Source organism: Cyrtonyx montezumae, unplaced genomic scaffold (genome assembly GCF_038088225.1).
Source record: "Cyrtonyx montezumae isolate F1298 unplaced genomic scaffold, pur_monq_1.0 scaffold_11, whole genome shotgun sequence".
NCBI lineage: Eukaryota > Metazoa > Chordata > Aves > Galliformes > Odontophoridae > Cyrtonyx > Cyrtonyx montezumae.
The window spans coordinates 1,735,434-1,763,097 of NW_027071837.1; the positions used below are offsets into that span (position 1 = coordinate 1,735,434).

General features: G+C 60.8%; 3 protein-coding genes across 9 annotated transcripts; 2 read left to right on the forward strand and 1 right to left on the reverse strand.

Moving 5' to 3' along the window:
- Nucleotides 1–469: 469 nt before the first annotated feature.
- On the reverse strand, nt 470–7,836 carry SHROOM4 (shroom family member 4). 3 transcript variants are annotated; one of them, XM_065729281.1, is made up of 10 exons: nt 7,677–7,836; nt 5,904–6,055; nt 4,977–5,108; nt 3,070–4,675; nt 2,913–2,974; nt 2,291–2,797; nt 1,723–2,097; nt 1,476–1,647; nt 878–1,150; nt 470–804 (listed from the first exon to the last, which is right to left on the reverse strand). In XM_065729281.1, exons 1-10 carry the CDS (start codon nt 7,800–7,802, stop codon nt 535–537), a joined length of 3,675 nt encoding a protein of 1,224 aa, XP_065585353.1. In that variant the 5' UTR covers nt 7,803–7,836; the 3' UTR covers nt 470–534. The 3 variants fall into 3 exon arrangements, with proteins under 3 accessions (XP_065585353.1, XP_065585351.1, XP_065585352.1); XM_065729279.1 differs by having other exon boundaries at nt 3,070–4,717; XM_065729280.1 differs by lacking the exon at nt 7,677–7,836 and adding an exon at nt 6,705–6,840 and having other exon boundaries at nt 3,070–4,717.
- A 1,233-nt stretch (nt 7,837–9,069) lies between these two features.
- Nucleotides 9,070–10,816, forward strand: BMP15 (bone morphogenetic protein 15). The gene is made up of 2 exons (XM_065729287.1): nt 9,070–9,415; nt 10,050–10,816. Exons 1-2 carry the CDS (start codon nt 9,070–9,072, stop codon nt 10,814–10,816), a joined length of 1,113 nt encoding a protein of 370 aa, XP_065585359.1.
- A 1,181-nt stretch (nt 10,817–11,997) lies between these two features.
- On the forward strand, nt 11,998–27,652 carry PHKA1 (phosphorylase kinase regulatory subunit alpha 1). 5 transcript variants are annotated; one of them, XM_065729289.1, is made up of 33 exons: nt 11,999–12,183; nt 12,276–12,434; nt 12,841–12,888; nt 13,353–13,521; nt 13,763–13,845; nt 13,989–14,069; nt 14,238–14,336; nt 14,422–14,568; nt 14,878–14,931; nt 15,714–15,836; nt 15,929–16,024; nt 16,393–16,500; nt 16,708–16,786; nt 17,164–17,298; nt 18,227–18,336; nt 18,479–18,623; nt 19,522–19,600; nt 20,018–20,193; nt 21,914–22,090; nt 22,240–22,334; nt 22,532–22,671; nt 22,809–22,965; nt 23,092–23,171; nt 23,298–23,376; nt 23,450–23,579; nt 23,981–24,082; nt 24,461–24,576; nt 24,926–24,964; nt 25,884–25,928; nt 26,188–26,358; nt 26,862–26,915; nt 27,040–27,240; nt 27,412–27,652. In XM_065729289.1, exons 1-33 carry the CDS (start codon nt 12,106–12,108, stop codon nt 27,583–27,585), a joined length of 3,729 nt encoding a protein of 1,242 aa, XP_065585361.1. In that variant the 5' UTR covers nt 11,999–12,105; the 3' UTR covers nt 27,586–27,652. The 5 variants fall into 5 exon arrangements, with proteins under 5 accessions (XP_065585365.1, XP_065585361.1, XP_065585364.1 ...); XM_065729292.1 differs by having other exon boundaries at nt 20,018–20,097; XM_065729291.1 differs by lacking the exon at nt 25,884–25,928.
- The last annotated feature ends 12 nt before the right edge of the window (nt 27,653–27,664 follow it).

The window sequence follows — 27,664 nt, forward strand, 5'->3', positions numbered from 1 at the left end:
GGGGGATTTTTTCCCCACGTTCTTCCCTTCCGGTGCGGGTGACACCACCGCTTGGTGTCCCCGTGGGCAATGGGGATATGGGACCGAGGGACCGGGGCCATTGTTCCCAACACAATGGGGAGGAAGAGGAGGCCGCATTCCTCTGCCTCCGGACAGAGCAGACGGACACACGGACCCGGACAGAACGGATGGACGGGGGCAGAGGGCTTAACCCTTTGAGGCACGGGGTCGAAGGCACACGGCGGGACGGGGGGCCACGGTGACACCCATCCCACGGTGCGATCGCTAGGCCTGGGGAATAAATATGTGGAAAAATAAACGAGATTGGATGGAGGAATGGGGGGGTGGGTGGAGGGATGGATGGAGGAAAGGAGGGAGGGAGGGAGGGATGGATGGGTGGATGGATGGATGGATGGAGGGAGGGATGGATGGATGGAGGGAGGGATGGATGGATGGATGGAGGGATGGAGGGAGGGATGGAGGGATGGAGGGAGGGATGGAGGGATGGAGGGAGGGAGGGATGGAGGGATGTGGCTAGCAGCCAGCAGGCGCCTGGCCGAGGCTCTCGCGCAGGCAACGCAGCTGCTCCTGCCCCAGCTTGATCTTCTCATCCAGCTCTCGCTGCTCGGCCGTCAGCGCCGACTTCATCTTGACGAAGTGCCGGTAGTCCTGCAGCTGCTCGGGGGGCAGGTAGCGGGCCACCATGGCACCCACCGCCTCCTCCCGCCGCCCCACGTGCTCCCGCAGCTCCTTGGCATCCTCCAGCTGCGCCGCCAGCAGCCGCTGCTTCTCCCTCAGGGCCACCTACAGATGACACGCAGGACGTGGGTCCCCCGCCCCGCTGCAGCCCGACCCCACCGCCGTTCCCGTGGCACACCTTGTCCTCGGAGGCAGCGTGCGGCCCCAGAGCGCTCAGCGCGTTCTCCACCCTCGCCAGGCGGCCCGACAGGGACAGCAGCAGGTTGACCACCTTGTCCAGGTCCCCCACGAAGAGCCGGTACTTGTCGAACTCGCCCGGCGTGCAGAGCGCCTGCAGGCGTGCTGCCACCTCCTCTCCCAGCGCCCCGTTGGCACTGATGTCCTCCTGCAGCCCCCGCTGTGCCTCCCGCAGCACCGCCAGCTTGCGGCTCAGGCTGTCCACCAGTTGCAGCTGTCAGGGGGACGGGGACAGATGGGGTTTGGGGGACCAACGGTGGGGTGCAGGGATGGCAGCACGGCGCTGAACATCCTGCTGCAGGAAGGATGCAGCGAGCAGCCTTGCATGGACGGAGCCAGCATCTTTGTACAGATGGAGACGTGCAGCCTTGCATGGACGGAGGCATGAAGCCAGAATCCTTGCACAGACAAAGGTTGCAGGGAGCAGCCTGGCACGGCTGAGGGATGCAGCCACTATCCTTGCACGGATCCCTGCACCCTGTAGCCAGCTTTCCTGCACGATGGAGCATCCTCCACCCAGAAACCCACATCCCCGTTACCTTCTTCTCCACCAGCTCCCGCTCCAACTCCTCCTCCTCCTCCGAGCTCCCCTCTGCCACCTCGGGCAGCTCCTTCACCTTGCCCAGCAGCTCAGCTTTGCCATAATACGCTGCATAGGAGGGGGGGCTGCCGGTGGCCCCAGGGGGCGGCGAGATGGGCTCGAAGCCCTGCCTGTGGGCACAGGGACTCAGTGACGGGGACACATCCATCCTCACGTGCCTGGGAGACACGAGGTGCCACCCCTACCTGTCCTGTGGCTCCTGGTGCCAATCCTGCTGGATCCGCTCCCTCCACGCCTGCCGGTCCCCTGCTGCCAGCAGCTCGCCCATAACGGTGGCAGCGGTGACCGGAGGGGACACCAAGATTCCGGCCAAGGAGCGGTCCCTGCCGGCCACATCCCACAGCAGCTCCTCCGAATTCATGCGGCGGGGTTGGGGCCGCCCCCCCCGGGTGCTCGGCACCTCGGGACTGCGGGAATGGGGTCTCCCTGGAGTGCCCACGGGGCTGGGGGTGGGCAGGGGGCATTCGCTCGACCAGCCCCGCTCCCGGCCCCGGCTGAGCCTTTGGGGGGGGTCCTCCTGCTCCCAGGGCTCCTTCGATATTGAGCGCTCCTCCCTGACCCTGTGGACACAGTGGTGGGAACATCACCACACGGGGACACGCAGGGGGATGAGGGGGGAGTGCTCAGAGACCTGCAACCCCCCACATCCCACCCAGCCTAGGGACATAGATGCTGACACCACCCTTCAATTGACAGAGCGGTCCCCAACGCCCCACAGCGGGGAGGTGACCCCGGGGTCCCCCCAGCGCCCACCTGCAGAGCTCAGCTTCGGGTTCCGGGGTCCCACGGGGGCGGGCAGGGGCAGTGTCAGCAGCGAGGCTGCGCGTCCGCTGCCGCACGGCTTCGGCGATGCTGCGGGATGGTGGCGGGGCCGTGCCGGATCCCGAGCCGTCTTTGAGATGCTGCGATGCTCGGCGCAACCTGTACTGCTCCCAGTTGGGGGGCGGTGGGCGGGGGGGAGGGGGACCCTTTTTTTTGGGTAAACCCGGAGCCTCTGACTGCACCCGGAGGAAGTCCCTGCGGGTGCGGGGGCTAGAGGGTTCCAAGTTGAGGTGGCTCTCGGAGAAGGCTCGGCCCCGCAGAGGGTGGTGCAGAGGCTCCGGGGGGGGGTCGGGGGAGCGGGGCGGCCGCTCGCCATCCCATGACAAATCATGCGTGGATGTGGTGCGGTAGCAGGGCGGCCACTCGGGCTCTGTGCTCTCGAAGCAGGGCCGGAAAGGGCCGAGCCGCTGGAAGCCCGGTTTGTAGTGGGAGAGCTCACTGGGGAGAAAAGCATCGAGAAGTCATCCCCCCCCCTCGTTGTGCCCACCGCTTTGCATGCATGGTGATGTGTGCAACCCCCCCCCCCCCCCCCCCAAACTCTGCACGGGCTCACCCAATGGACTGGCTGGTTTTCCTGCTTATCGCCGGCGGTTCCCACTCCTCCAGAGGAAATTCCTGCGTGGAGATGGAGGGACGGCAGAGATCAGGCAGGATCCAGCAAGCCAGGACCCGATGTCCAACCCCAAATCTCAAAAGCATGGTTCTCTCACCGGCATAAAGGCCTTTCGGGGTGCCCACGTGCTGCCCTCATCCCGTGGCATGCAGCAGCAGTCGGGGCAGCGTGCCCAGGGGTGGCAGCGGTAGGCATGGCCGCGGGGCAGCAGCGCCGGGCACATCTCCCCAGCGCAGTAGCGGCAAGGTTCGTGCATCCCAGGGGGAGCCCCATAGGGATAGGGGCAGCCCCGCAGATACTCCAGCTCTCCGTGCCTCGGCAGCACCTTGTAGTAGGGCGGCTGCTCCCGGCAGCACTCGCTGTAGGGTCCAGATATGCGGCGAGCGTCACGGTGCTCAGCGGGCGGGAAAGGGTCAGGCTCGGCCGCTTTTTGGGGTTTTCCATGCCAGGCGGGCGCGGGGCGGCTGCTCTCCTCGAAGAATCGGCGGCGGTCAGCGAAGGGCAGCAGGACAGCTTCCTCTGCACCCTTGTGCTCTCGGGGGCTGGGAGAACGCTGCGGCTGCAGCTTGCGCTCCGGGGACCAGCGCCAGCGGCCCCGGCCGGGTGCCACCCGCTCAGCTTCGGGGCCCGAGGGCACATCCCCCGTGCAGCTCCTGCCGTCCTCGCTGGGTGCGGGGCTGGGCGAGCCCTCGGTGGGTTCCTCCGCCTCCTCCACCGGCTCCTCGCCCCGGGGTTGCGCTCCGGGTCCCCGGCTCTTTTGGAGCTGTGCTTTGCGCCGTTGGATCTCGTTGCGCAGGTTGGTGGCGAAGCGTTCGCTGCGGCGCCGAAAGTGAGCTGAGCGGTTCGGGGGACCCCCGCCACGTCGACCCCCAGCCCGGTGCTCCTCAGCCAGGCCCTCGGTGCTGGGCGCGGGGCTCAGCCCTCCCGGCCCACAGGGCTCTGCGTGCAGAGGGGACGTGGTCCAGCGGTGGCTCTCAGGCGCCGGGGACGCAGGGGACGCCCGCCCGCTGCCGCTGCTCACGTGGAGGGCCCGGAGCTGGGAGGCCAGCAGCTGCTCAGGCGCGCTGTGACGATGGCCTTGCAGAGGGGACAGCAGCGCCGTGTCCCCCGCTGTCTCCATCCCCGCATCCGGCGCACGGTGGACGCTGCTCTCCGGGTAGGGGCGGTCCCCACCGTCCCCAGCGCAGCGGTCGGGGTGGGAGCTCAGCATGTAGTACTGATCAGCAGAGAGATGCTCCCTGGGAGGACACGCCGCCGGCATCCTCCCGCCGCTCCCCTCGCTGTCCTTGTCCCGCTGGCACAGGAAGGTGTCGGAGATCCACCTCCCCTGGGCGTGCAGCGGGGCGGCGGGCACCGGCACGCGGCGGCGATCCGTGCTGCTGGCTGGGGAGGCCCTCAGGCTGTCCCTGCGCACGGGGGGCTGCGGGGGCACGGGGTGCCGGGCAGCGTGCCGTGCTTCTGCTCCTTCAGTGCCCGTTTGTAGGTAGCGTGGGTCGGGGGCCTTGCAGGGACCCTCGGGGCCGGTGGAGTCGTCGGGACGCAGGGACAGGGCGCAGTCCGAGGTGTTGGAGCTGGCTGAGAAGGAGCTGTAGGCTGAGTCACGCTTGCTGTGGTGCTCGACAGGTGACGGGGTGCCCTCGTAGTAAGCGTGGCCGGGCTGATCCAGGCTCTCCATGCTCCCGATGGAGCTGCTCCGGTCCGTGCTGCAGTGCCGGGACAGCGGGTTCCACTGCAGGGACAGCTCGCTGCCGGCAGCGTCACGGTGCCGTCAGTGTCCCCAAAGGGGAGCATACAACCCCCAGGTTCAGGTCAGCACCACGGCTGCCCAGGGGACACGGGGAATGCGTGGCACCGGGACTCGTCACCTCCTGGCTGCCTCCGGCACAGCCACCACCCCTTCCTGCCAGCAGTAAACAGGGCAGCGGCAAACCCGCGGTGTGGGGCAGCCTGGGGACCCCCCTCCCCATTTTTCCCCCTAACCGGGACCCCTCTGTGTTTTCTCACCTGACATCACAACCCGAGGGCCAGGAGAGGCTGAAGGCGTCGGGGGGGCAGTGCATGGCCGGGGCGTCGGGGCGGATTTCGGCGAGCTTGGCCACGTGCCAGGAATGGGGCCGGAGGACGGGCACGCTCCTCCTTGCCAAGAGCAACAGCGGGAGAGGACAAGAATGGGGAGGAAGCCGGGCCGAGGAACCGGGGCTGAAGTCACTTCCTATGGGGTTTCCTGCCCACCCCCTCTACCCCCCAGGCCAGCGCCCATCTAAGGGGGACAACAGTGATGGGGGGGACCACGGGGGTCCCAGGTATGGCACATGGGGTCCTGGTATGGGGCACAGCTGAGCATTCTCCTCCCAACCCCAGCATGAGTTCAGCCCTCCTGGCTTCAGCTGCTAGACCCTGTGAAGGGACAATAGGGACACCCCTGTGCCCCCCATCCCAGTCCCCCCTAAGTGTTCCCATATGGATACGAGGGGTGACGCCACTTCTTGCACTCCACAAATGCCATCCACCAGCCCCAGCATCCATGGGGCTGCTCCACTCCCCAGGGTTTGGCACAGAGGGAACAGGGTCTGAGGGGAGGGCATGAGGGTCCCTTACCCCTCCCCCCAGCACCCCCAAACTCACCATGGATGAAGCTGCACCCCGGCGGCAGCACGGCCCAGGACCCTCTGTGCCCCCCAGTGCTGCAGCCCGGCTGGGAGCAGCCGGCAAAGTGGCTGCAGGGGGGGGGACCTGGGGGGGGGGGGGGGCGGCACTGCCTTCCTTTCCTTCCCCAGGCAAGCAGGAAGGGAGAGCTCATAGATACCGCCCAGAGAGGGGGCGGTGAGCAAGGGGCACCAGGCTGGGACCTGCCCACCCCACCACAGGGACCAGAAGCCGTGACAGGGCTGACCCCACACACCCGGACCCCCTCCCCATCCCGGTGCCAACCTGCGGACGATCATCTTGAGGGTGCGGTAGGAGCCCTTGATGAGGATGAGGGCTTCCTGGCGGGAGCCGTACAGGGGGGTCCCGCTGATGTTCACCAGCTCGTCGCCAGGCTGCAGCCTTCGGGACAGCGCTGCCTTCCCCCCGTCCTCCACCTGGGTGAGAGACAGGCATCAGGGCAGCACCATCCCTAAAGCTGCTCCCCACACCCCGATGGTGCCTTCAGCCTGAGCACCCCGCTGTGAATGCGAGGGAGCTGCGGTGTCCGCCCCGGTCACATGAATTTCTGAGCTAAGAAAGGACATAGGGAAAGGAGGAGGGGGAAGAAAAATGTCCCGTCCCAGCAGATTCCCCTGCGGGCGCGGGCAGCACAAGGGCTCTTTGTGCCCGTCGCCCATAGGGGCTTCATTTCCAGCCCCGTAAGGATGCTGCTCTGCAGCCCGTCCAGGAGTTTAAGGGGAAAACAGACAATGTGGGGCTCTGCACCCATTCCCGGAGGGCCCCGCGGGGACCCCAAAGCCACCTATGGGGTGACACGCCACCGCCAGGCACCCACCCTGCCCGCGGGCTCCCCACCCTGCCCGGCAGAGGAACGGGCTCTGAGCACAGAGCCCTCAGCGCCCGCCTGGGTGGCAGCCAGCCCCACTGCCTGGGGCTCCCCACCACTCCCCACCACCCCCAGGGGCAGAGCTGGGGGCCCCAGGGGCAGCTCAGCACCCGCAGAGCTGGGCAGCCAAACCTCAGCGTTCACTCTGGTCCCTAATGGTGGCACCAAGTTGGCTGGGGGGGGGGGGGAGGGAATACCTGCCGGAACCCACACCGAGCCCACCACAGGACAGGACCCACACAACGGGAACCCCTCCATCCTTCTTCCAGCATGGGGAGCGGGGCCCCCCATTCCGCCAGCACGTACGCCCCTCGGCCGGCTGCGGGCGCCCCGGGGGACCCTCTCTGAATGCACAGAGCGCTGGAACAAGCCCCCTTTGTCTGCACTGCACACGCGGCGGTGGCGGGGGCCGGCACGGCGAGGACCCCCCCCCCTCTTTATTCCCGCAGCAGCAGGACGCGTCCCCGGAGTCCCCATCCCTGACACGGGGCACAGTGGCCCTCAGCCCCGCGGTGACACCCCTGGGGCACAGGGGAGGGACGGGAGCCACTTTTCCAGCTCCCCCAGCCAGACTACGCTGCAGCGGGGCGGGATGGCCCTGAGTACATCGGGACAAAGTGGGGAGGGGGGGGACAAGCGAAGGGGATGGGGCTGACCCCCTGCCGTGCACTTGGGGTGTCCCGCGGGTGCTGCACGATTCCCGCTGGGGCAATGTCCCCCGATCCCAAAAAAGAGGGGACACCCGCAGAGTGAGGGACAACTTCAGGGTGGGGGACACCCGCAGGGTGGGGGGGTCCGGAGAAGGGAACACAGCTGCCACCACCCCCGCGATAAACCCCGTCCCCCAGCGCGGACCCTCCGCGGATGGGGCAGAGTGGGATCGGAGGGACCCCAACTTCCCCCGAAGTCCCATCTTGAGGATATGGAGGCGGCATCGCGGGGACACGGGTGTCCCCCCCCCTCCCCCTTCGACCCGGCATCGCCTTCCTTTGGGGTGGAGGGGTGCGGGGGTGGCCACCCCCCCGCCAGCCCAACGGATGTGCCGGAGGAATTTCCTCCCGCTCCCTGCGCTCCGCCCTCCCTGCCCCCGGGGAGAGCCCTGGGAAGCGGGGAAAGGGAGTCGGAGGAGGAGGGGTGGGGGGGGAGAGGCATGGGACCCCCGATCTTACCTTGGAGACGATGAGGGGCTCGCCGTGCTCCAGCCCCCCCCGCAGCGTGAAGCCCCAGGGCGCACCGCCCTGAAGCTGCACATGCACCAACTGCACGGCCCCGGGCCGGCCCTCGGCCCGCTCCATGGCCGCTACCGCCCCATCCCGGCACGGCTCGTCACGGCTCGGCACGGCGGAGGAAATGACACCCCCCCCCACCACCACCACCCCCCAACCCCGGCCCGCCTGGCTGGGGCGGAGCGCAACCAGCTCCGCCCGGCACGGCTCGGCTCGGCTCGGGGCCGTACGCTGCGCTGAGATAGGAGCGGTGCAGCTCGGAGCGTCCCAGTAGAGCAAGGAGGGCTGGCACGGCACGGCACGGCACGGCTCGGGCACATACACGGCAAATCAGACTTGGCACAGTTCGGTTTGGCACAGCTCAGCTCGGTGCAGCCCCGCGTGGCGCAGTTTGGCGCAGCTCAGCTCGGCGTGGCACGGCTCAGCACAGTTTGGCACAGCTCACAAGCAAGCTTGGCGCGCTGGGGCTTGGCATGGCTCAGCACAGTTTGGCTCGGCACGGCTCAGCTTGCCGCGTCCCACCCACTGTCACCCGTTACCACGCCCGGGAGGGGACGGGTGACGCAACGCCGTCTGGCCCCCTCCCTGTCCCTCGGGACGTCACCCCACGTCCCCCCCGGTTGCTCTGACTCATCGTCTCTGCCAAAACGGCTGCACCAGGAGCTCCGAGCTGTCCCCACGCCACAGGGATTCGGGACACCCCACCCTCCCACACGGCCCCGCTGTCCCTGTGCTGGCGGTCCCCACCCCGAATCCCTCCCTGCCCTCTCCATCCCATGTGCCACCATCCCTGGGCTCAGGGACACCACCCCACCACCCAGAAGGGGAAACTGAGGCACCTGGCCCCGATGAGCCCCCCAGGCTGGGCAGGCCCGTGGTGAGCCCACCCCGATGCTCTCCTCCAGCCTGTCCTTTTGGTGGGCTGCAGAGAGCTGGCACCGGGCAGGGAGCACTTGGAAGTGGGTCTGAGGGGGCTCCTGCCCCTTTAAGCCCTAATTAGCACCATGCCTTTAAAAAGTCCCATGGGCCCTGGCCCTCTCACCCTGCTGGACCAGGCCGGTGAGGAGCAGGTGGGCTGAGCAAGCTGATCCTCCCACTGCACCCCCTTCCCCACCTTGGTATTTTTAAGCCCCCCTCCCATAGCCAGGCTCCTGTCCAGCTGGCTTTGCCCCCCTGCTTTGGGGGTCTGGGTTTTAGCCCTGATCTTGCACTCCTTTTGCAGAGCCTCCCCCTCCCTTCACTCCTTTCTCTTTGTGCCAAGCTGAGTCCTCTGGCATGGGTGCTGTAGCGTGACAGCACCCCAGGACCTCCTGCTTTGCCTCTTTGGGGGGAGCACATGAAGCATGACTGCAGCGTTCCCCTAATCCCGCTGGCACCTCACCCCCTGTCTCCCACCATGGCTTTGCTCCGGCCCTTCACCGTCCTCCTCCTCCTCACTGTGCTGCTCTCCTGGGCTGCGAGCCAGACCCCTCCCTTGCCCCTCTTGCAAGCACTGCGGGCCCAGGCACCGGGGAGCCAGGGCTGGCGGGGGGGGGCAGCCAGCGGGCAGCCCCTGCGCTACATGCTGGAGCTGTACCGGCGTGCTGCTGACCACGAGGGTCGGCCCCGGCGTGGCCGCAGTCTGAACACCAACACCGTGCGCCTGGTGCAGGCGGCTTCCCGTGGGGGGCAGCCCTGGGCAGGTAAGGTGGTGCTGGTGGTGGGTGATGTGGTGTGTGGAGCTGATGGGGTTGTTTTGAGTCCTGGAGTCTCTGCTTGGATCCACGCTGTGCCCTGGTGGGGCAGCACTTGGCCGTGGGATTCCCGCTCTGAGGTCTGTGATGTGCCCTGTGTGATGGCACTTGGCTGTGGGGTCCCTCTTGGCTTGCGGGGTCTGTCGTTCCTTGTGTCCTCCTGATGTCCTGTGAGTGGTTTCCCCTTGTCTTGGTGATGCTGCCTCTGGCACTGTGCCCTTCTGAAGCAGTGCTGTGATCCCCGCTTTGGCTTGGAGATGTTCTGCGTGGCCTTCGCTGTGCTTTGTGGAGCTCTTGGCAATGAGATCCCCCTTGGATTGGGGACACCATTTCTGCTCGGGTCCTTGCTCATGGGACCTCTCCTTAACTCAGGGACACCGAGGGCAAGAGCATCGCTTGGCGCTCAAGCTGCAAGCACTGCTAGCTCCCCACAACTGCAGTGCTGGCACAAGGGATGGATCCCATCCCGGACACTCTTTGCCAGGTGTCCCAATGCTCGTGCTGGGCACAGTGGGGTGGGACGAGGTGATGCCCTGAGCCTGGCTGCCCCAGGCAGGAGCTGACAGCTGCTTTCCCCCTGCAGGTCGCTGGTACGTGCAGCCCCTCACCTACCGCCTGGGCGCCCAGCCCGAAGCCGAGCACCTTCTCCGTGTCACCGTGGCCTACCTGCAGAGCCTACAGCTGCCCCGTGGCCGCCTCCTGTGTGCCATGGAGCTGCTGCCCTCTGCCGAAGTGCCGGTGGTACTGCTCAGCCCCACCGCCCCGTCCCGCCACGGCTGGACTGAAGCAGACGTCACCCCCTATTTATCCCCGGCGAACGGCAGCGCGGGAGGGATGCTGACCCTGCGGCACATCTGTGTGCGTGCTGGCCGAGCCGCCGCAGCCACCCCACCATCCCCTGCAGACCCCTTCCTCCTCCTCTTCCTCAACGACACCCGCAGCGGGATGCTCCCGGAGCCGCGACGGAGCCGACGCGAGGCGGGCACGCTGCTCCACGACCTGCCCGGCTACCTGCGGGATGCCGGAGGGGATAAAAGCGACTGCTCCCTGCGCTCCTTCCCCGTCAGCTTCGCCCAGTTGGGTTGGGACCACTGGATCATCGCTCCCCACCGCTACAACCCGCGTTACTGCAAGGGGGTGTGCCCGCGGCTCCTCCGGGACGGCTACCACGCGCCCAACCACGCCGTGGTGCAGAACTTGGTCCACCAGCTGGTGGATGCCAGCGTCCCCCGGCCCTCCTGCGTCCCCTACCGGTACAGCCCCATCAGCGTCCTGATGATCCAGCACGACGGCAGCATCCTCTACAAGGAGTACGAGAACATGATCGCAGAGTCCTGCACCTGCCGGTAACCTGCGCCCCGGACTGGATTTTTTTGGATATGTGTTGATGTTTGGTGGGTGGCTTGTTGGTTTTTTTTTTGGGGGGAGTTTTGTTGTTGGTGGTTTTTTTCTTTCAGTGGGGAGGGTTTTGTCTCCACTTCGGTGCGACGCTCTGAGGGAAAGTTTTACAGTTTTATGGAAGACTTATAAAAAAAAATTATGTAGGATTTTAAAGGTGGGAGCCTGCCCCGTAGCATCCCTCTGTCCCGCACTGCTGTCTGTTTTGGGGGCTGGAGCACGAAGCTGGTGGAGAGAGGTGTCTCCACGCTGTTACTTGCACCCAGAGGACTCGGTCCCACATTCTCCCCCCCCCAGCCATCTTGTCCCTGGATATTTTGGGGGCTCTTCCCCTTGCAGCCCCCTCCTGGCTTTTCTTGGGATGGCTATGGAAACTGGTGGGACGCAGGGATGGCAGTGTCACCCCACTGCCTTTTCCTCTGCTGTCCCATATGGGTTGGGCTCTGCCCCGGACCTGTCCTTGTCCCCAGAGGTGCCCCCCAGGCTCACGGCCTGGCTTTCCTCTATTTATTGTTGACTGTGTTAATCAATAAATTACTGGATTTTGCTAACGTTCACCTTGGTGGCTCCTTTGTTCCATTACTGGTCTGTAGGGGTGCACCAAGGCCTCCCCCCCTTCTGTGTCTCCCCACTTCTCCTTCTGCTGTGACATTAGGAGCCCCGGGTTCACCTTTTGTCCCAAGCCTTGCTCACTGCAATCCAGCTGGCAGCGTGGAGGAGAGAGCGTCCAGTTTGTGTGGGAGGTGGTGGAGCTGATCCAGGAGCTCAAGGGCTGGGGCACCGGGGTGCGTGCTGCCCTGGGGGGTTCCTGCCGTCCTTCTGGGGGGGGACACGGGGATGTGACGGCAGTGGGTGACCGCGCGCTCGGTGTCCCCGCGTGTACCGCAGTGCCTCCGCTCGGGAGCCGCCTCCCGTCGAGCCCCGTGTCCCCACGTGGCCCCCTGTCCCCGCCCGCCCTTCGCGGCCTCCGTCCGCTAGGGGGCGCTGTCCGCCGCCGCCTCGGAGGCGACAGGTCCTGACCGCTGCATAGTGAGCGCGGCGCTACGCTCCGCCACCCCCTCCCGAAAGCCGCGGGGCGGAGCGTGCGGGCGAGCTACAGAAATCTCCCACGAGCGTCTGATCCTAGAGGACGCTGAGCTTCGAGGCAGCGCGCAGCCTCCCGAAGCGCCGGCGGATCTGCCAGGACCGGGGCGGCTCAATCCGCTGTCCCACCGCGCTCCGCTGCCGTCCCCGCCGTCGCCATGCGCGGCCGCAGCAACTCGGGCGTGCGACTGGACGGCTACGGCCGCCTGGTGCAGCAGACCATCCTCCGGCACCAGGTGCGAGACGTGGGGCCGAGGCGCCGGGCTCGGGTCCTGAGCCGTCTCCTGACGCTCCCGCCGGCCCTGCCCGCGCTTCTCGCCCTCCTCAGGACGCCGTGACCGGCCTGCTGCCCGCCAGCGCCGACCACCGCGATGCCTGGGTCCGAGACAACGTCTACAGCATCCTGGCCGTGTGGGGGCTGGGCCTGGCCTACCGCAAGAACGCGGACCGCGACGAGGACAAGGCGAAGGCCTACGAGCTGGAGCAGGTAGGGTGGGGGAGGGGGAGCCGGGGCCTCCCCGCCGCTCGGCTTTGCACGCTGCCCAACTTTGAGGCTGAGAAGGTCCGTAGTGAGGACGGGGCTGCTGCAGGGTGAGGGGCAGTGCTGGGTGCCCGCTTTTCCTGCTGCCCCTGGGGTGATTTGGGGCCGCGGGCTCACGCCCAGCCTGGGAGCTCTGTTTTTCTCCCCCCAGCACAGCGGTTTGACACCGCTGAGTGCCATAAGTGCTCTGTTCTGTCCGCTCCTTGCTGTCAAGGCAAGCAGTGGAGAAACGTTAGCGGAGGCTCCGGTTACAGGCACCGGAGTTCTGCAAAGGTCAGCGACCAGCTGCTCCTGAGTCAGGGCTTCTCTTTGCTATCCAGAGATTAACGAGGCTGGTTTCCTTTCCTTGCAGAGCGTGGTGAAGCTGATGCGGGGGCTGCTCCAGTGCATGATGAGACAGGTAGGAGCCAGGGCAGAGCTGAGTGGTCTCCTCACAGCCCGCTGGGACCGTCAGCCCCAGCTTTCCTCAACAAGAGGAGGGGTGACCTCCTTCCAGAAAGACTTAAAACGAGCCCTGACTGGATGTTGGTCCTCCAGAGGGTGTTCCAGTGCTGTGGGCTGGAGGCCAGTGGAGTCTTGTGCCAACTGCTCCCCGTCTTCTGGCCTGGCTAGCCCAGTGGCTGTTCTCCCTGAGTGCATTCAGGGTGACTCTTTTCTCTCCCTGTGGTGGAAACATGGCTGTCTTCCCTCCAACCATTCACTATAGAGGGAGACACAGGAGCCTGGATCTCAGTGTGTGCAGGGGATGTGTCCCACTTCAGCTGTGTCCCACTTCAGCTGTGCCTCTGTGTGCCAGGCTGGTGGCCTGGAGCTTCCCTAGGTTTGGGGTTTGATAAGCCCCTGTATCCCTTTCCACTTCCCCAGGTGGACAAGGTGGAAGCCTTCAAGTACAGCCAGAGCACCCGGGACTGCCTGCATGCCAAGTACAATACCCACACATGTGCCACTGTGGTGGGGGATCACGAGTGGGGGCACCTGCAGTTGGATGCCACCTCCCTCTACCTGCTCATGCTGGCGCAGATGACAGCCTCAGGTGGGATGCCATTTGGAAGCCTGTATCTTGAGGGAATGGGACACATGGCATGGAAGAGGTTAAGGTGTTTTGGGGCTCTCTGTGCAGATCTGTGGCTGTCCCTTATTGCAGGGACATAACCTGCTAGGTGGGGTGGGAGTGAGGATGCAGCCACCACAGGGTGGGTGAGGAGGAGGAGGGGGCCAGCAGACCCTTCCTGGGATGCCTGAGGGCTAACATGAATTCTTCCCTGCTGCTTCAGGCCTCCACATAATTCACAGCCTGGATGAAGTCAACTTCATCCAGAACCTCGTCTTCTACATTGAAGCAGCCTACAAGACAGCGGTGGGTAGCTTGAGGCCTTTGCCAGGTATTGTCTGGAGGGTGGAGGTGGTGGGCAGAACCCCTCAGAAACGTACTGGGTACACCACCAAAGGGTGAGATTCTGAGAGTTTCTAGGCATGACACAAACTGCTGCCTTCCTGCAGGACTTTGGGATATGGGAGCGTGGGGACAAGACGAACCGGGGCATCACTGAATTGAATGCGAGCTCTGTCGGCATGGCCAAGGTGAGCTGGGGAGATGAGGAGTGCTCTGCAGCCCTGGCAGAATGCAGGGGTCTATTTGCATCTCTTCCTTGTTTAAAACTGGGCAGTGGGGCTGGCGTGGTGTGAGAGCTCTTGCAGACTGGAAGTACAGTAGAGGACACACTGCTCTGGGTCTCACCCTGCTTGCAGGCTGCCTTGGAGGCCCTAGATGAGCTGGATCTCTTTGGAGCAAAGGGAGGCCCGCAGTCGGTGATTCGGGTGCTGTCAGATGAGGTGCAGCACTGCCAGGTGAGGCCTGTGCATGCATCCTATCATTACGATGATGATTGCAGTGAACAGTGGCGACCAAACCTCTTTCCTTCCCTTTGCCCAGTCCATCCTCCACTCGATGCTGCCGAGGGCCTCCTCATCCAAGGAGGTGGATGCCAGCGTGCTCTCTGTCATCTCCTACCCAGCATTTGCTGTGGAGGACAGCGAGCTTGTGGAAATTACCAAGCAAGAGATCATCACGAAGCTTCAGGTGAGCAGCTCTGCTCTCTTCACCCTTCCTGGAAGACACTGTTCAAACCCTGCAATGCTTTCCTGCCCCAAAATGTGCTTGGGGAGGGGGTGCTGGGGCCTGTTCTCTCCCAGTCTCTGACTTGTGTCAGGGGTGTGCAAAGAGGCAGTGCTGTGTGCAGTCACCCTGGGCTGTGACAGTGGTGACTGAGCACTGGGTGAATGTGTGAAGGGGGTTTTTGGGCAGAGGAGTCCCCCGTGCTTCTTCAGTGAAGGTAGAAGATACCTGACACTGTTCCTCCCACTCAGTTACTCTTTCTCTCCCTCCCAGGGTCGCTATGGCTGCTGCCGCTTCCTCCGTGATGGATACAGGACCCCCAAAGAGGTGTGTGTCCCCATTCTGCCACTTGCCACGACTCTGGTGCTGAGGAGAGAACGTCCTGGTTACATTTTTAGCACCCTGGGTGCAATGTGAAGGCTGCACTGCATCCGTGAGGGCTCTTAGCTGCAGGCAGTATGGTGGATCTGAGCAGGGCTGCCCAGAATGCCACAGCCTGTGTACAGAGGTGTGGCACGTCCCACCCATACATGCAGCAGATAAGCAGGAGCTGGCTCTGCTCACGTCCTGGTGCTGGTGATGTTGCAAATCTCTGAGGCTGGGGACTGCCATCCCACATGGGAGCCCTGCAGAGGTCAGCTTATGGGTCTCAGTGAGTTTCATGGGCACACAAAGCTGTTTTTATCTCTCCTTGGTCTGTACAGCTCATGTACTACTATGCATAACTCTAAGCTTGAGGAAGGAAAACAAAGGCAATGATATAGGTGACAGGCATTTGATAACCCCAGGACCAAAAGTGGCACTGGGAATGTTAAATCACCAGCTGGTGGACTCCTTTGGCTGTCACATCAGCTTGAATGTTCCTGAGTGGTTCTTTACTATGCTTCTCCAAACGTGAGCATCCCTGGCAACGGGTGTGGCTGGGGCTCTGCAGAGCTCTCCATTCCCACTTCCCCCACTGCTCACGAGCTTTGCCACTGTTTGGTTAACCTATGTCCACAGAGTGAGGGCATTTGAGGAGGGGTCTTGGGGGCAGGGTGAGAGCAAGAAGCTCCTGATTCTGAGGGAGCCCTGCAACCACCCACCTTGCTGTTGTGGCCTTTCTGCAGGACCCCAACCGCTCCTACTACGAACCTGCAGAGCTGAAGCTCTTTGAGAACATCGAGTGTGAGTGGCCTTTGTTCTGGACATACCTGATCATTGATGGGATTTTCAGTGGAAACATGGAGCAGGTAAGGAAGGCAGGACCCAGCAGGCCGGGTGAAATGAGTCCTGGAGAAGGGCACGGGGAGCCCTGCCCTGATACTTTCTGCTCTCTCCCCAGGTGCAAGAGTACCGGGAGGCCCTGGAGGGGATTCTCATCAAGGGGAAGAATGGGGTTCGCCTGGTGCCAGAGCTGTACAGTGTCCCACCAGACAAGGTGAGCTACCTGAGCTGTGCTGGGGGTCTGCTCTAACAGGGTTAGTGAGCAGAGAATAAGAACGTCTCATTGCTACGTGGTTAAGTTTTAACCACTGTTATCCAAAATCAAGTAGCAGTTTCTGCATGGAAACTTACTTAGAAAAGGTATGACTTGGGGCTGTTAAAAGCAAAACAAAACAAAAAAAAAGAAGCCACCATATTGGATAAATAAATAAATTATTTTCCTCAAAGCTTATCTTGCCCCCATATGTAAGGGTGCTTTTCTGACAATCTACTGGTGCGTTGGCTGATTTTTAAATGCAGCTGTGGTATTTCCTTCGGCATCCCATGTCTGTGGGTCCCTCGCTGACCTGGCTTCTCTTCCAGGTGGATGAGGAGTACAGCAACCCCCACACTGTGGACAGGATACCCATGGGCAAGCTGCCACTCATGTGGGGCCAGTCCCTCTACATCCTGGGCTGCCTGATGGCAGAGGTATGGTCACCCCTGGTGCTAGGGAGGGCTGGGTGGGACAGACTTGGAGCTCAAAGGGCAAATGCTGCCACTCTGTGCCACCTGCCATGGGGAAGCTGTCACCTCCACCCCCTGAAACCTCTTAAGGATGGGTTGCTGGTAGGCTTTACCCGCTCTGCTCAGCCCATGAGATGTTTATCTCCTCGTGCCTTTTCTTTTTCCCCTCAGGGATTTCTAGCTCCTGGTGAAATCGATCCCCTGAACCGACGCTTTGCGACTGTCCCCAAACCTGATGTGGTGGTTCAAGGTGAGAGAATGGGACCAGTTCCAAATTTTGGCATGGGAATAGTGCCCTCTCAGTCGTTGGCTGTGGGGTGGTTCTGCTCACCAGCACAGCCACACCCCAGCCCTGGCAGCGGGATGTAAGATGGGATGCTGGTCTTTCTGCTGGACCTTGCATTACCCCAGGGAAGTGTCACCTGCTACAGCCTCCTTTGCAGGGGATGAAACCTGAGCTCATCTGGGCATAGTGAGTGTTATGGGGAGCAAGGCAGAGTTCTGGTCCCCAGAGGGATACCAGACAGCTGCCTCTGCCTGAACTTGCCCCTTGCACATGACCAGAAAGACGAGGGGCAGTGATGTCTTTCCCTTGTGAGCTCTGAACCTGCTCTTCTCTTTTCTCAGTGTGCATCCTAGCAGAGACAGAGGGGATCAAAGCTGTTCTGAGGAAGGAGGGCATCCATGTGGAGACCGTGGCTGATGTTTACCCCATCAGAGTGCAGCCCGCTCGCATCCTCAGCCACATCTATGCCCGCCTGGGTGAGCTGCAAGTTCCTATAGATAAAAGGGCTGAAGGAGCTGCTGTCCCATCCTGCTTGTAGATGCTGATGTCCTGCCCTGCTCCTCTCTGCCTGGTTGTTTAGGGCTTTTCTATTCCTGGGCCTGCAATGCTGCTTCTGTACAAGGGGAGCAGGGATGGTTTTGGCATTATGGTTTCACTCTGAGCAGTACCACGTGGAATGGTTGTGGTATGAGCAAGGTCACCCAAATCTCAGTGAGAGAGGCCAGCTAGATCCCAGGGAAGGGTCTCTTGTCTGAGTCTTTAGGCCAGGAGGGATGGCTCTTGCTGGAGGGAAGGCAGGCTGTGAAGGGAAAGTGTGCTGAAATCTGCATGCTCGTTCCCTGATACTGCATCTCCTCGGGCACAGGGCTTGTTGTGCAGAAGCTGGAGATCCAGCCTTGGCCAAGAGAGAAACCTGACCTGCCCCAGGCTGTGGGTGCTGGCTAATTTAAGCCACTGAAAGGCCAAGTATGACATGGGCAAAAGGGGTAGGAGAGCCACCTTGCAGCTGCTGGGACTTCTCCTGAGTGGCGATGCAGCTCATCTGGAAGTTATCTAGGAGCAGTGGAGACACTGACTGAGCTGTCACCTTTGGGGTCTAGCCCTGTGCAGTCGGGGCATCCCTGCTCCAGCTTCTGACATTCCCAAGGACCTGGAGGTGCAGCGTATTGCTGTGGTCAGGGTTGTTTTTGTGTCTCTGGTTCCAGCAAGAGTCCCTGGGCAGGGCTGTGGGCCAGAATATTGCTCTCACTTTGAGCTGTGCCAGCTGAATACAGGGCCCTGGGGTACTCAACACAAGCAACCCTTTTCCTCCTGGCTGGTAGCACAGAAGCCTTCTGCAGTTTGCTACCACTTTCCCTTCTGTGAGGGCTTGGGGAAAATGTTATAAAACCTTATCTTCTCCAGGTCGCAACAAGCAGATGAGCTTGACAGGACGGCCCTACCGGCACATGGGTGTGATTGGGACCTCCAAGCTCTACAACATTAGGAAGAACATCTTTGCCTTCACCCCACAGGTGGGTGGCACTGTATGTGCTTGTTAGCAGCTGCCATTGTGTAAATGGATGGGAAGTTGGTCTCAGGGATGGCTGATGGGAAGACATGGGTGCAACCTGGTGGCTGTGGAAACGGTGTTCATATCTCATGGTCTCCCTGCAGTTCATAGACCAGCAGCAGTTCTACCTGGCACTCGACAACAAGATGATTGTGGAGATGTTGAGGACAGACCTCTCGTACCTGTGCAGCCGCTGGAGGATGACTGGGCGGCCCACCATCACCTTCCCTGTCTCTCAGACCATGCTTGGTACAGATCCTCCAACCTCTTCCGTGGGAGGATGGGGGTGGGTGGATGGGGGCAGCCTGGGTAATGGGGACACAGCGGGCCTGGATCAGCCAACAGCATCCTGTAAAGAGCTCACTGCTCAAAGGAGTTACACTGAGTTGGCAGCCATCCTGTAGCCAGCAGGGCTACCTGCCAAGCAGCAGTGCCTGAAGCTCAGCAGGTTTGTTGGCGTGGAAGTATGTCGTCTCCAGGCAGCTAGGCCTGTTTGGGAAGCCTTCTGGGAGCAAGACAAGAAATAATAGCCCTGTAAAAATATTCCTGGGGCTCTTCCTGCATCGTGACTCTTCACCAAGGCTAACCACTCCTCAAAGGCTTTCTTAAATGTCAAGGAGGGGAAAACAGAAAACCAAAAGGAGCAGAAAGCTGCACGTTGGCTCATAACAAAACTGGCTTCTCTGGAGCAGCCTTCTCTTCCCTGTGAGCCAGCACAGGGAGGAGACTCCATGCTGTCTTCAGGCCTTTTTGATTTTCCTTGTGTACTTCAAATCCCCTTGGCTGTGTTTGCGGTGGTGTCTTCTGCCCTGACAACAGCACTCCAGCACCTCAACAGCTCCCTGAAAGCCAGAGAGGGAGCAGGGGGCTGTTTGGATTGCTGCTGTCTGGTGCTACTGGCTTCAGGGCGAAATCCCAGGGGCCCACAGTGCATCCCAGCCTGACTTTGCTGGTTATCCAGCCTGGATAGTAATGAATTCCCCTTTTTGGGTGGTGCTGTTGGTGGCACTGCCTGGCTGTGCACCCCAGAGCAAGGATCTGACTGCTGTCGTGGTGCTTTGCATGTCTGAATGCCCACCTGGTCCTGTGTTACTGGAAGCCTGTTCGAGTAGGAGAGCCTGACTGCCTGTGTCTCTGTCCCCAACAGATGAAACAGGCAGCAGCATACACCCCACGGTGCTGGCGACGCTACGGAAGCTGCAGGATGGGTATTTTGGTGGTGCAAGGTGAGTGCACCTTCGTGGGGTGCAGGAGGGAAGAAGACTGTTGTCCTACTTGAGCGTGGCTGTATGGGAACAAGCTGTGCATGAGCACTGGCTGCTGGGGAACAAGCTGTGGAGGATATGTTGGGGTGTGCTGGGCTGTAAGTGCACCCTGGGGCTACAGTCCCAACTGAGGAGGTGCAAGAGAGGACATACGTCCTTGTGCCATTGAATCCATCCCCTGTGATAGCTTCTGGGCAGCCTTTCCATATCCACGTGTGGCTGGAGGAACTGCGAACAGATAAAGCAGACATTGAGATATGTGTGTGCACCCAGACCAGCCTTTCTATCCCTGCCGAAGGGCTACCCTGCATCCGGGAGGCGAGCCAAGGGCACTGCCTCCCCCTTCCTCTCTGTGTGACCTCCCCTCCTTTTGCCCAGGATCCAGACGGGTAAGTTGTCGGAGTTCCTGACAACGTCATGCCGAACACACCTCAGCTTCATGGACCCTGGGCCGGAGGGTAAGGTCTTTGCCAACGGTTACGAGCTCGGCCTTGACAGCTTTGAGGAGCTAGACCCTGAGGAGTGGCTGCATGGCTTGCAGTTTGCAGAGGATGGTAAGGGGGAACAGGCCAGTCGCTGCTGTGGTGTGAGAAACACTGAACTCTCCTGTAAACCCTTAGTGTCCCACCTCCCTGCGAGCACCTCCCACTGTGTTCCACATCACTTAGGTTTCCACCATGTTTCTGCACCCATCTGACCCTCCGCCAATTAACTCCATCTGAGTGATGTTCACGGTGGTGCTAGTGGGGTGGTGGGGCTGGGAGAACAGAGGAGGCTGTTGCAGCCCCTCAGCAGAGGGGTTTCCCAGCCAAATGGGGCTGAGGTTGGGGGATGTGGCTGTAGCAAGCACAGAGGACGTTCCTGAACAAGCCACCCCAACCTCCATAGGCTGTTGCGTGGGGAAGAGACGAAGGCTCAGCAACCTGCCTCTGCCCTGGAGATTTGGCTGAAGATGTTTGGTGTGGTCAGCACAAGTGATGGTGCAGAAGGTGACTGTACAGTGCCCGAGGTGTCCCTGGGTCCCCAGGTGTTCTCTGGGTGGTGTTTTCACAAAATCTTTGGGTCTCCCTGGACAGGGCAGTTCCAGTGCGTGCCAAATTGAGGCCTTGCTGCTGTGGACAGGGTGCCCATGGGGGCTGTGGCCCATCACAACGTGATGGACCCCTTTGCTCTGGGACCACGATGGGATGCAGGTTTTGCTGCTCCCCTTGCAAGCAGCCCTGGGTATGTCCTCCTCCCATGTGACCCAGTGGTGGTCATCTTCCCAGCCTTCCCATCAATCTGCTCTGCCTCTGCTGCTCCTGGAGCCAACGTCTCCACTGCTGCAGCTCTGAACGTTTACTTCTCTTGCATGGCTGTCATCCTCTTGCCTCATTCACACTCTGCAGTTGCACTGCCTCCCACTGCAGCTTTGCAGGATGCGACCAAGCTCCTCCAGGGTGTCTGCATCCCCCTGCCCCCAGCAGGAGGTGGGGGTCTGCCTAGCCACTGTGTCCACTTTGGCCTCTCTAAAAGATGCTCAGATTTATGTTTTTCTGTGGTCAGGCACTGCAGCTAGACAGGATGATTTTCTCAAGCTCAGTGTCTACCCTGGGGCATTTCTCCAACTTAGCCCCTAGGCACTGACTGCAGGGCCAGGTGTAGGAAGGAGATGCTCTGCTATCAGCCTTGCATGCTGTCTGTAGTTCTCCTCCTAGAGCAGAAGTGCTGCTGGCCCACTGGCTGGAAATGCAGCAACAGCTCTATATTGCATAGCACTGCCTCATGTGGGGCATCCCTCACCCTGAGCATCACTCGCTGGGCATTGCTGTTATGTCCTGGCTGAGTAGAGACATGATTTCTGAGCTCCCTTTCTGTGCTGTATTTAGTGATTGGTGGCCCTGGTGCTCCCAGCGTGGAGCTGGAGGCTGGGCAAAGAGCCAGGCAGGAGCTGGTGGTTTGTAAAGGAGAGCGTGCTGCCTTCCTTTAGCTCCTGATTAGAAATGACTCAATTACTGATCAGAAATAACAAATGCAAATCCTACCTCGTCCTGTTCCCATGCTGGAGCCTTGTTGGGGTGAGGCTCTTGCCGTGCTGGGACAATCCAAGTGGTCTCTGCTTGGACAGACAGTGCTGCTGCTGCCTCTGTTTGGCTGGCTGCTGGTGCTGGCCCCACACTGTTGTTCTGTGCAGCCAGCAAAGCTTTGTCCCTGCGGGGACGCAGGTGGGGACCTCGGCCCCATAGTGGTGTGGTGCCCAGTGGCTGAGGCCCTTTCTTCTCCTTCCTGCTCCAGCGGACACGTATGATGAGGTTGCACAGTACCTAGACCACCTGCTGCAGCGCACGGTTCCGCAGTCAAACCTGCCTCCCACTGCCCAGCAAGGAGGGCTGAAACGCTTCCGTGCTGCCGTCCACACCACCCGTGACCTCATGTCCCTGGCATCCAAGGCCAAGGACCTTCACATCCAGAGTGAGTAACCCCAACACCCTTCGTGCCTTCTGTGCAGCCTCATGGTGAGGCCGAGGTGGGTTATGGGGAGGCTGAAGTGGGTTATGCACACAGTGATGATGGCTGAGGTTGAAAAATGCCTGCACCAACCAACCCCGTCTTTCTTTCAGATGTTGGGATGTATGTCCCCAGCAAGATCTTCCAGGCATCCCAGCAGTCAGTCAAGTTGCTGAGCTCACCCCACCAGCACGACCAGGAAGGCAAGGTGAGCCCTTTTTCTTCCTAGCTGGGCACTCCTGGCTTCTCATCTGGAGCCAGAAGATACTTGTGAATCTGCATGAGGAAAGTTTAGTCCTTTGTGGTGGGGGGATGCCCTTGGGGAAGCAGCTTTGCCTCTGTGCCTCCCTGCCCTCAGTGTAGTGCTACAGTGTTGACCAGGAGTGTGGCTCTCTCTTCCCCTAGAGCCATGCAGTCCATGCAGAGATGAACCTGCCCCGTGACGAGGCTGGCAATGTGGACTGCAAGGCACTGGTGGACCAGCTGCGCATCTGCCCCACGCTGCAGGAGCAAGCAGACATCCTCTACATGCTCCACATCCTCAAGTATGGCAAGCTCTGAGACCTGCCTGCTTGCTGCGTGGAGAGAGCTGGCGTGTCCACACGTGTGTCTCGACCTGCAGAGCCTGGATGCTGCTGCAGGATGGGTTGGTGGCAGTAACCTGGCATCTCTTTCACTGCAGGGGGCCCGAGTGGCACACGGGGCTGGAGAGTGAGCCTGGCCCCACTGTCAAGGAGCTCCTCACTGAGCTGTATGTGAGGGTGGGGGCCACGCGCCAGTGGGCTCTGATCCGCTACATCTCTGGCATCCTCAAGAAAAAGGTGGAAGCTTTGGATGAGGTAGGAGCCCTGCTGCTGCGGCCTGGTGGGCTGAGGGCATCGTCAGCTTTGTCCCCCTCTGCCTCGTGCTGAAGCCACAAAGCCAGAGCTCATGGTGACACTCGGCCCAATCCTTTCTGTCCGCAGGCCTGCACGGCCCTGTTGTCTCACCAGAAGCACTTGACAGTGGGGCTGCCCCCAGAGCCACGCGAGAAGACCATCTCAGCGTGAGTGTGGTTCCTCTTTTTCCCATGCATCCTGGGCTGGGACTGGATGCGAGACAGCCTGCATCTCCTCCCTGGACCAGGAGGGATGCAGATTGTCTCTTACCTACTCCACCGTTCCCTCCTCAGCCCGATCCCCTACGAGGAGCTCGTTCACCTCATCGATGAAGCCAGTGAGAAGAACCTCAGCGTGTCCATCCTCACCCAGGTCAGGGGGTGCACCACAACTGGGTGTCAGCTCTGGCAAGCAGCATTGGGGTGACCTGCCCCTGTCTCTCCAGGAGATCATGGTGTACTTGGCCATGTACATCCGTACCCAGCCAGCGCTCTTCACTGATATGTTTCGAATCCGCATTGGGCTCATCATCCAGGTGATGGCAACAGAGCTGGCACACTCCCTGCGCTGCTCAGGTACTTGTGGTGTGCTTGGTGGGATGGGGGCTATGGTGCTTGGTGTTCTGTCGGCCAGGGAGGAGAAATGCCATTAAAAATGAGCAGCTCTCAATGCCAGGATGAGACTCTGCATGAAAATGACGGGGTATGTGGTTGGGACTGCTCTTGGGTAATCTCATTGCAGTGTCTGTCTAGATATGTATTGGGCTGGCATGGGGAGGGGACCCTCTTGTAGGCAACAGCTGGAGTTTATTGTAGAATCCTGAGAGCTGGAAGGGACCTTTACAGGTCCAACTGCCCTGCAGTGAACAGGGACACACAGCTAGATCAGGTTGCCCTTGAAGGATGAGCTGTACCCCTTGCTAACAGTCTGGGTTGCACGCTGGGAGGGTGAGCAACATTCCAACTATTCTCTCCAGCTGGAGAAGCCACCGAGAACCTGATGAATCTGAGCCCATCCAATGTGAAGATGCTCCTCTACCACATCCTCTCTGGCAAAGAATTTGGTGTGGAGAAGAGTGGTGAGTCTCTTGGCAGGGCTGAGAGCAGTTCTGGGCAGAGCTGGGTCCTGGTGCAGAGCATGGCCACTTCTGGGCATCCACTGCTGTGGAGAATGTCTCCATTCTCCTGGCTTTACAGCACAGATTCTGCACTGCAGTGATCTGTGATCTTCAGCAGGGTGGTCTCTGGGGGTTGAAGGGGTTGAACTCAAGTCCTCTGGCTATTGGGTCATTCCGTAGCTCAATCTTTGATATGATCCAGCCTGAATTGAAGCAGCTCTGTACTGTAGTGCTAGCTGGGGATACAAGGCAAAGCTGTAAGTACCAGTGTCACTCAGCAACGAGGGACATCTGCATTCTGAGCTGTGGTACCCACTCCAGACCTCCCCTCTTCTCCAGTGCGATCGGTGGACTCGTTGGTCACCACTGCTATCTCCATCTACGATGTGGAGGCTGCTGGTGTCACCAAGACTGAGCGTGCTGGCATCACCAGGCTGAAAAGCGAGATCAAACAGGTGAGGGCAGGCAGTGCAGACTGCTTCCCTAAAGGTCTGCAGGGGCAAACAAATCCAGGACAAACAAGACTGATGGGAGAGCAGATGAGAGTTTGCTCCTGGGCTATAGGAGGCTTACAACTGCCTCCAGAAGCCCCTTTTGGCTCACTCCTGCCCTGGGAGGAATGTGGGGTAAACCCTTCAGTGCAGGAGTTGCTCTGGCAGTGTAGTACGGGGGGGAAGTACAGGGGCTCTTGAGAAGGTGCAGGGATGGTTGGGGGGGGGGGAACCATGCAGCATCCCTGGTTGGGATGGTGTCCTGGTGGGCCTCTTCCAGCAACAGAAACTTCATTACCTTCTTCTCTTGCAGCAACTGGATAAACGTAGGCAGTCTCTGACCGGGAGTAAGGTGAAGCCACCTTGGTCCTCCTACAGCCTCAGCTTTTATCTGTCATGCTGCATTATCAGGGCAGCTTCTGAGCATGCATGAGTTAATGAGCTTTCCTAAATGACCCCACTGAGTGAGCTGCTGCAGCAACAAGCTGGCTTCCCTTCTCAGCAGGCTTAGGGTTGCTCTGTTTAGGACAGTGGGAAGGCCTTGGGCCTGGGAAGAGATGAGCAAGGCTGAAATGTGGCCCCATGACATTCAGAGGAGCTTCCCTTTAAGTGGGATCTGCTTGTTGAGGCCATAGAAGAGGAAGGTTTCTCAGAGCCATGGGTGCCCTGGCATTACGGCCAGCTGGGAGCTGTGCTGCATAGCTGCCACAGTCAAATAGATCCATTTACACTGTCAAAAAACGCTGAAGAGGGTGGCAGTGTGCCTCCCAACTGCCACATCCCAGCAGTGGCCATGCCAGGACATTGACTGGCGATACTGGATCCCACCTGTACTCCCTGCTATTTCCCCTCAGTCTCACACCAGACAAGTGCCTCCTCTGGAGCTTTTGGCTTGTGTTCAGGTGTGCTCCTGGCCTGGACTGGGGGGATCAGGTTGGTGCAGCAGCTGCAGCATGAGGCCTGGTGTCCCAGAGGGACGTGGCAAGGACAGTCCCCCACCTGTGTTGGCCCTCCTGAGGCTAAATTCTTGCCCATGGCAGCAGAGCAATCACAGCCCTGCTTCCCCTCCAGTGCAGTCCTTCCCCTATTGCTAACATGAGACTTTCTGCATTTTTGCCTCTCAAAACTTCCTCTCAACGTCCAGCTAACCACAGCCCCTGGGATAACTGCTCTGTGACCTGTGCTTGGTCCGTGCTGCTGCTGCTCTGCTCATCATGATTGCTGCCCTGTGCCAGCACTATTCCATTTATGTCTCTCCCTTTCTCCTGCAGCCTGTCGGTTTGCAGCCTGGGGACGGTGACCTGCTGGCCACTCTGGTAACCTGCGTTTGTTGGTCGTGTGCACGGGGTCTGTCATGCTTTGTGGCTGCAGAAAGGAGCAGTGCTGCAGCTGGGAGTGCTGCCCTCCAGGCTGTGGGGAGCTGGGGCTGTGGGAAGGGTTCTGTTGGGGACAGCTCTGTTGGTGGCAGTTCTGCCCCGGGAACCAGGCTGGGTGAGCACAAACCCTCAGTGTGCTGCGCTCTTGTCGGGTATTTAACCCTGCAGCAGTTTGTTTTCTCCTTGTTTGTCTGTCCAGTCCACTGGGCAAGCAGAGCTGCTGGACAAAGGCTCTATTTCAAGCATACTGAAAGACCAGGGCAGTAAGGACAGCCGTCAGGGCCAGTGGAAGCGGAGACGGCGGCTGGATGGGGCCCTCAACCGTGTCCCCTTCGGTTTCTACCAGAAAGTCTGGAAGGTCCTGCAGAAGGTGAGCTGGATGTTCACACACATGAGCCTGTGGCCCCCAGACACTTGCCTTCCTAGGGGGAATTGGGCACCGATTGCTCATCCCTGAGGTTGTCTTGGTATGTGCTGTATGACGAGGCTGGCCCTGCAAAGCTGGGGAAGAGCTGGAGCTGTAGGCATACAGCACCTACTTCAGCCTGTGCTTACTCTTGCAGAAGGGGGTTAGGTCTGGTGAGGAGCTCTGTGTGTTGGGCAGGGCCGTGAGCTCTGGGAACCTGGTGTTGGGGTCACAGCTGAGGCAGCTCTGGGCACTGCTCCTTCTTGACATGGTAAACCAGGGAGCAGAGCCTTGTGCTGGCAGTGCTCCAGGTGATGCCAAGCTGGTGTTTAAGGAGCGAGAGATTGCTGTAAGGAGGCAGGAGGTGGAGCTGGGGTGCGTGGGCAGCATGCAGTGACGTTGAGCTGGGATTGAGGGCACAATGCTGCTCCAGGCTGTAACTGTAGTCTCCACATCTTATTCTGCAGTGCCACGGTCTTTCCGTGGAGGGCTTTGTTCTCCCCTCTTCAACAACCAGAGAGGTAGGTTCTCCAGGTGGGGAACAGGACGGGTGTGAGGCCGCTCTGGGTGAGTGCCCAGCCCGGCTCAGGATTACGTGCTGATGATAACGGAGCACGGTGTGCATTTCTTCTTGCCTCCTTGCAGATGACCCCAGGGGAAATGAAGTTTGCCGTGCACGTGGAGTCGGTCCTCAACCGCGTTCCCCAACCGGAGTACCGGCAGCTGCTGGTGGAGACGATCCTGGTGCTCACCATGCTGGTGGATGTGGAGGTGCACAGCATCGGTGGCATCATACCTGTGGAAAAGATCCTGCATGCAGCCAATGACCTCTTCTATGAGGAGCAGGTAGGGGCTGCAGTCTGTGCCCGGGCTGCCTCGGGGTCAGGCAGCCACGCTGAGCCCCTTCCTGTTGTCCTCACAGGGCACAGCAATGATGCATCCCCCTCCCAGGTCACACAAGCAGTGGGCAGCCTTTAATCCTAATGCTTCTGTTCTCCTTCCCCACCCAAAATCCAGAAAGCCCTGGGTGCTGATGACGAGATGCTGGAGAGAGATCCTTCCACGGGCATTTGCGACCTGCTGTACGACAGCGCTCCGAGCGGCCGCTTCGGCACCATGACCTACCTGTCCAAGTCAGCAGCCCTGCACCTCTACGACCTCCTGCCCACAGATGGCTGTGCCATGCAGTAGATGTTGCTGCTCTTTTCCCCCACGCTGTGGACTCCTCGAGAGGCGTCGTTGCACACTGCTTTCAGCCGCGGACCTTCGT

Excerpts from the sequence above, each read along its gene's own strand:
- SHROOM4 (XM_065729279.1), bottom strand. The coding sequence starts at position 7,802 with ATGGAGCGGGCCGAGGGCCGGCCCGGGGCCGTGCAGTTGGTGCATGTG. Across the intron at positions 5,109-5,903 it reads CTCAAGATGATCGTCCGCAG|GAGGAGCGTGCCCGTCCTCC; the intron begins GTTGGCACCGGG and ends GCTCTTGGCAAG. Across the intron at positions 805-877 it reads ACGCTGCCTCCGAGGACAAG|GTGGCCCTGAGGGAGAAGCA; the intron begins GTGTGCCACGGG and ends TGTCATCTGTAG.
- BMP15 (XM_065729287.1), top strand. The coding sequence starts at position 9,070 with ATGAAGCATGACTGCAGCGTTCCCCTAATCCCGCTGGCACCTCACCCC. Across the intron at positions 9,416-10,049 it reads TGGGGGGCAGCCCTGGGCAG|GTCGCTGGTACGTGCAGCCC; the intron begins GTAAGGTGGTGC and ends TTCCCCCTGCAG.
- PHKA1 (XM_065729293.1), top strand. The coding sequence starts at position 12,106 with ATGCGCGGCCGCAGCAACTCGGGCGTGCGACTGGACGGCTACGGCCGC. Across the intron at positions 12,184-12,275 it reads AGACCATCCTCCGGCACCAG|GACGCCGTGACCGGCCTGCT; the intron begins GTGCGAGACGTG and ends CGCCCTCCTCAG. Across the intron at positions 22,966-23,091 it reads AGGTGGAAGCTTTGGATGAG|GCCTGCACGGCCCTGTTGTC; the intron begins GTAGGAGCCCTG and ends TTCTGTCCGCAG.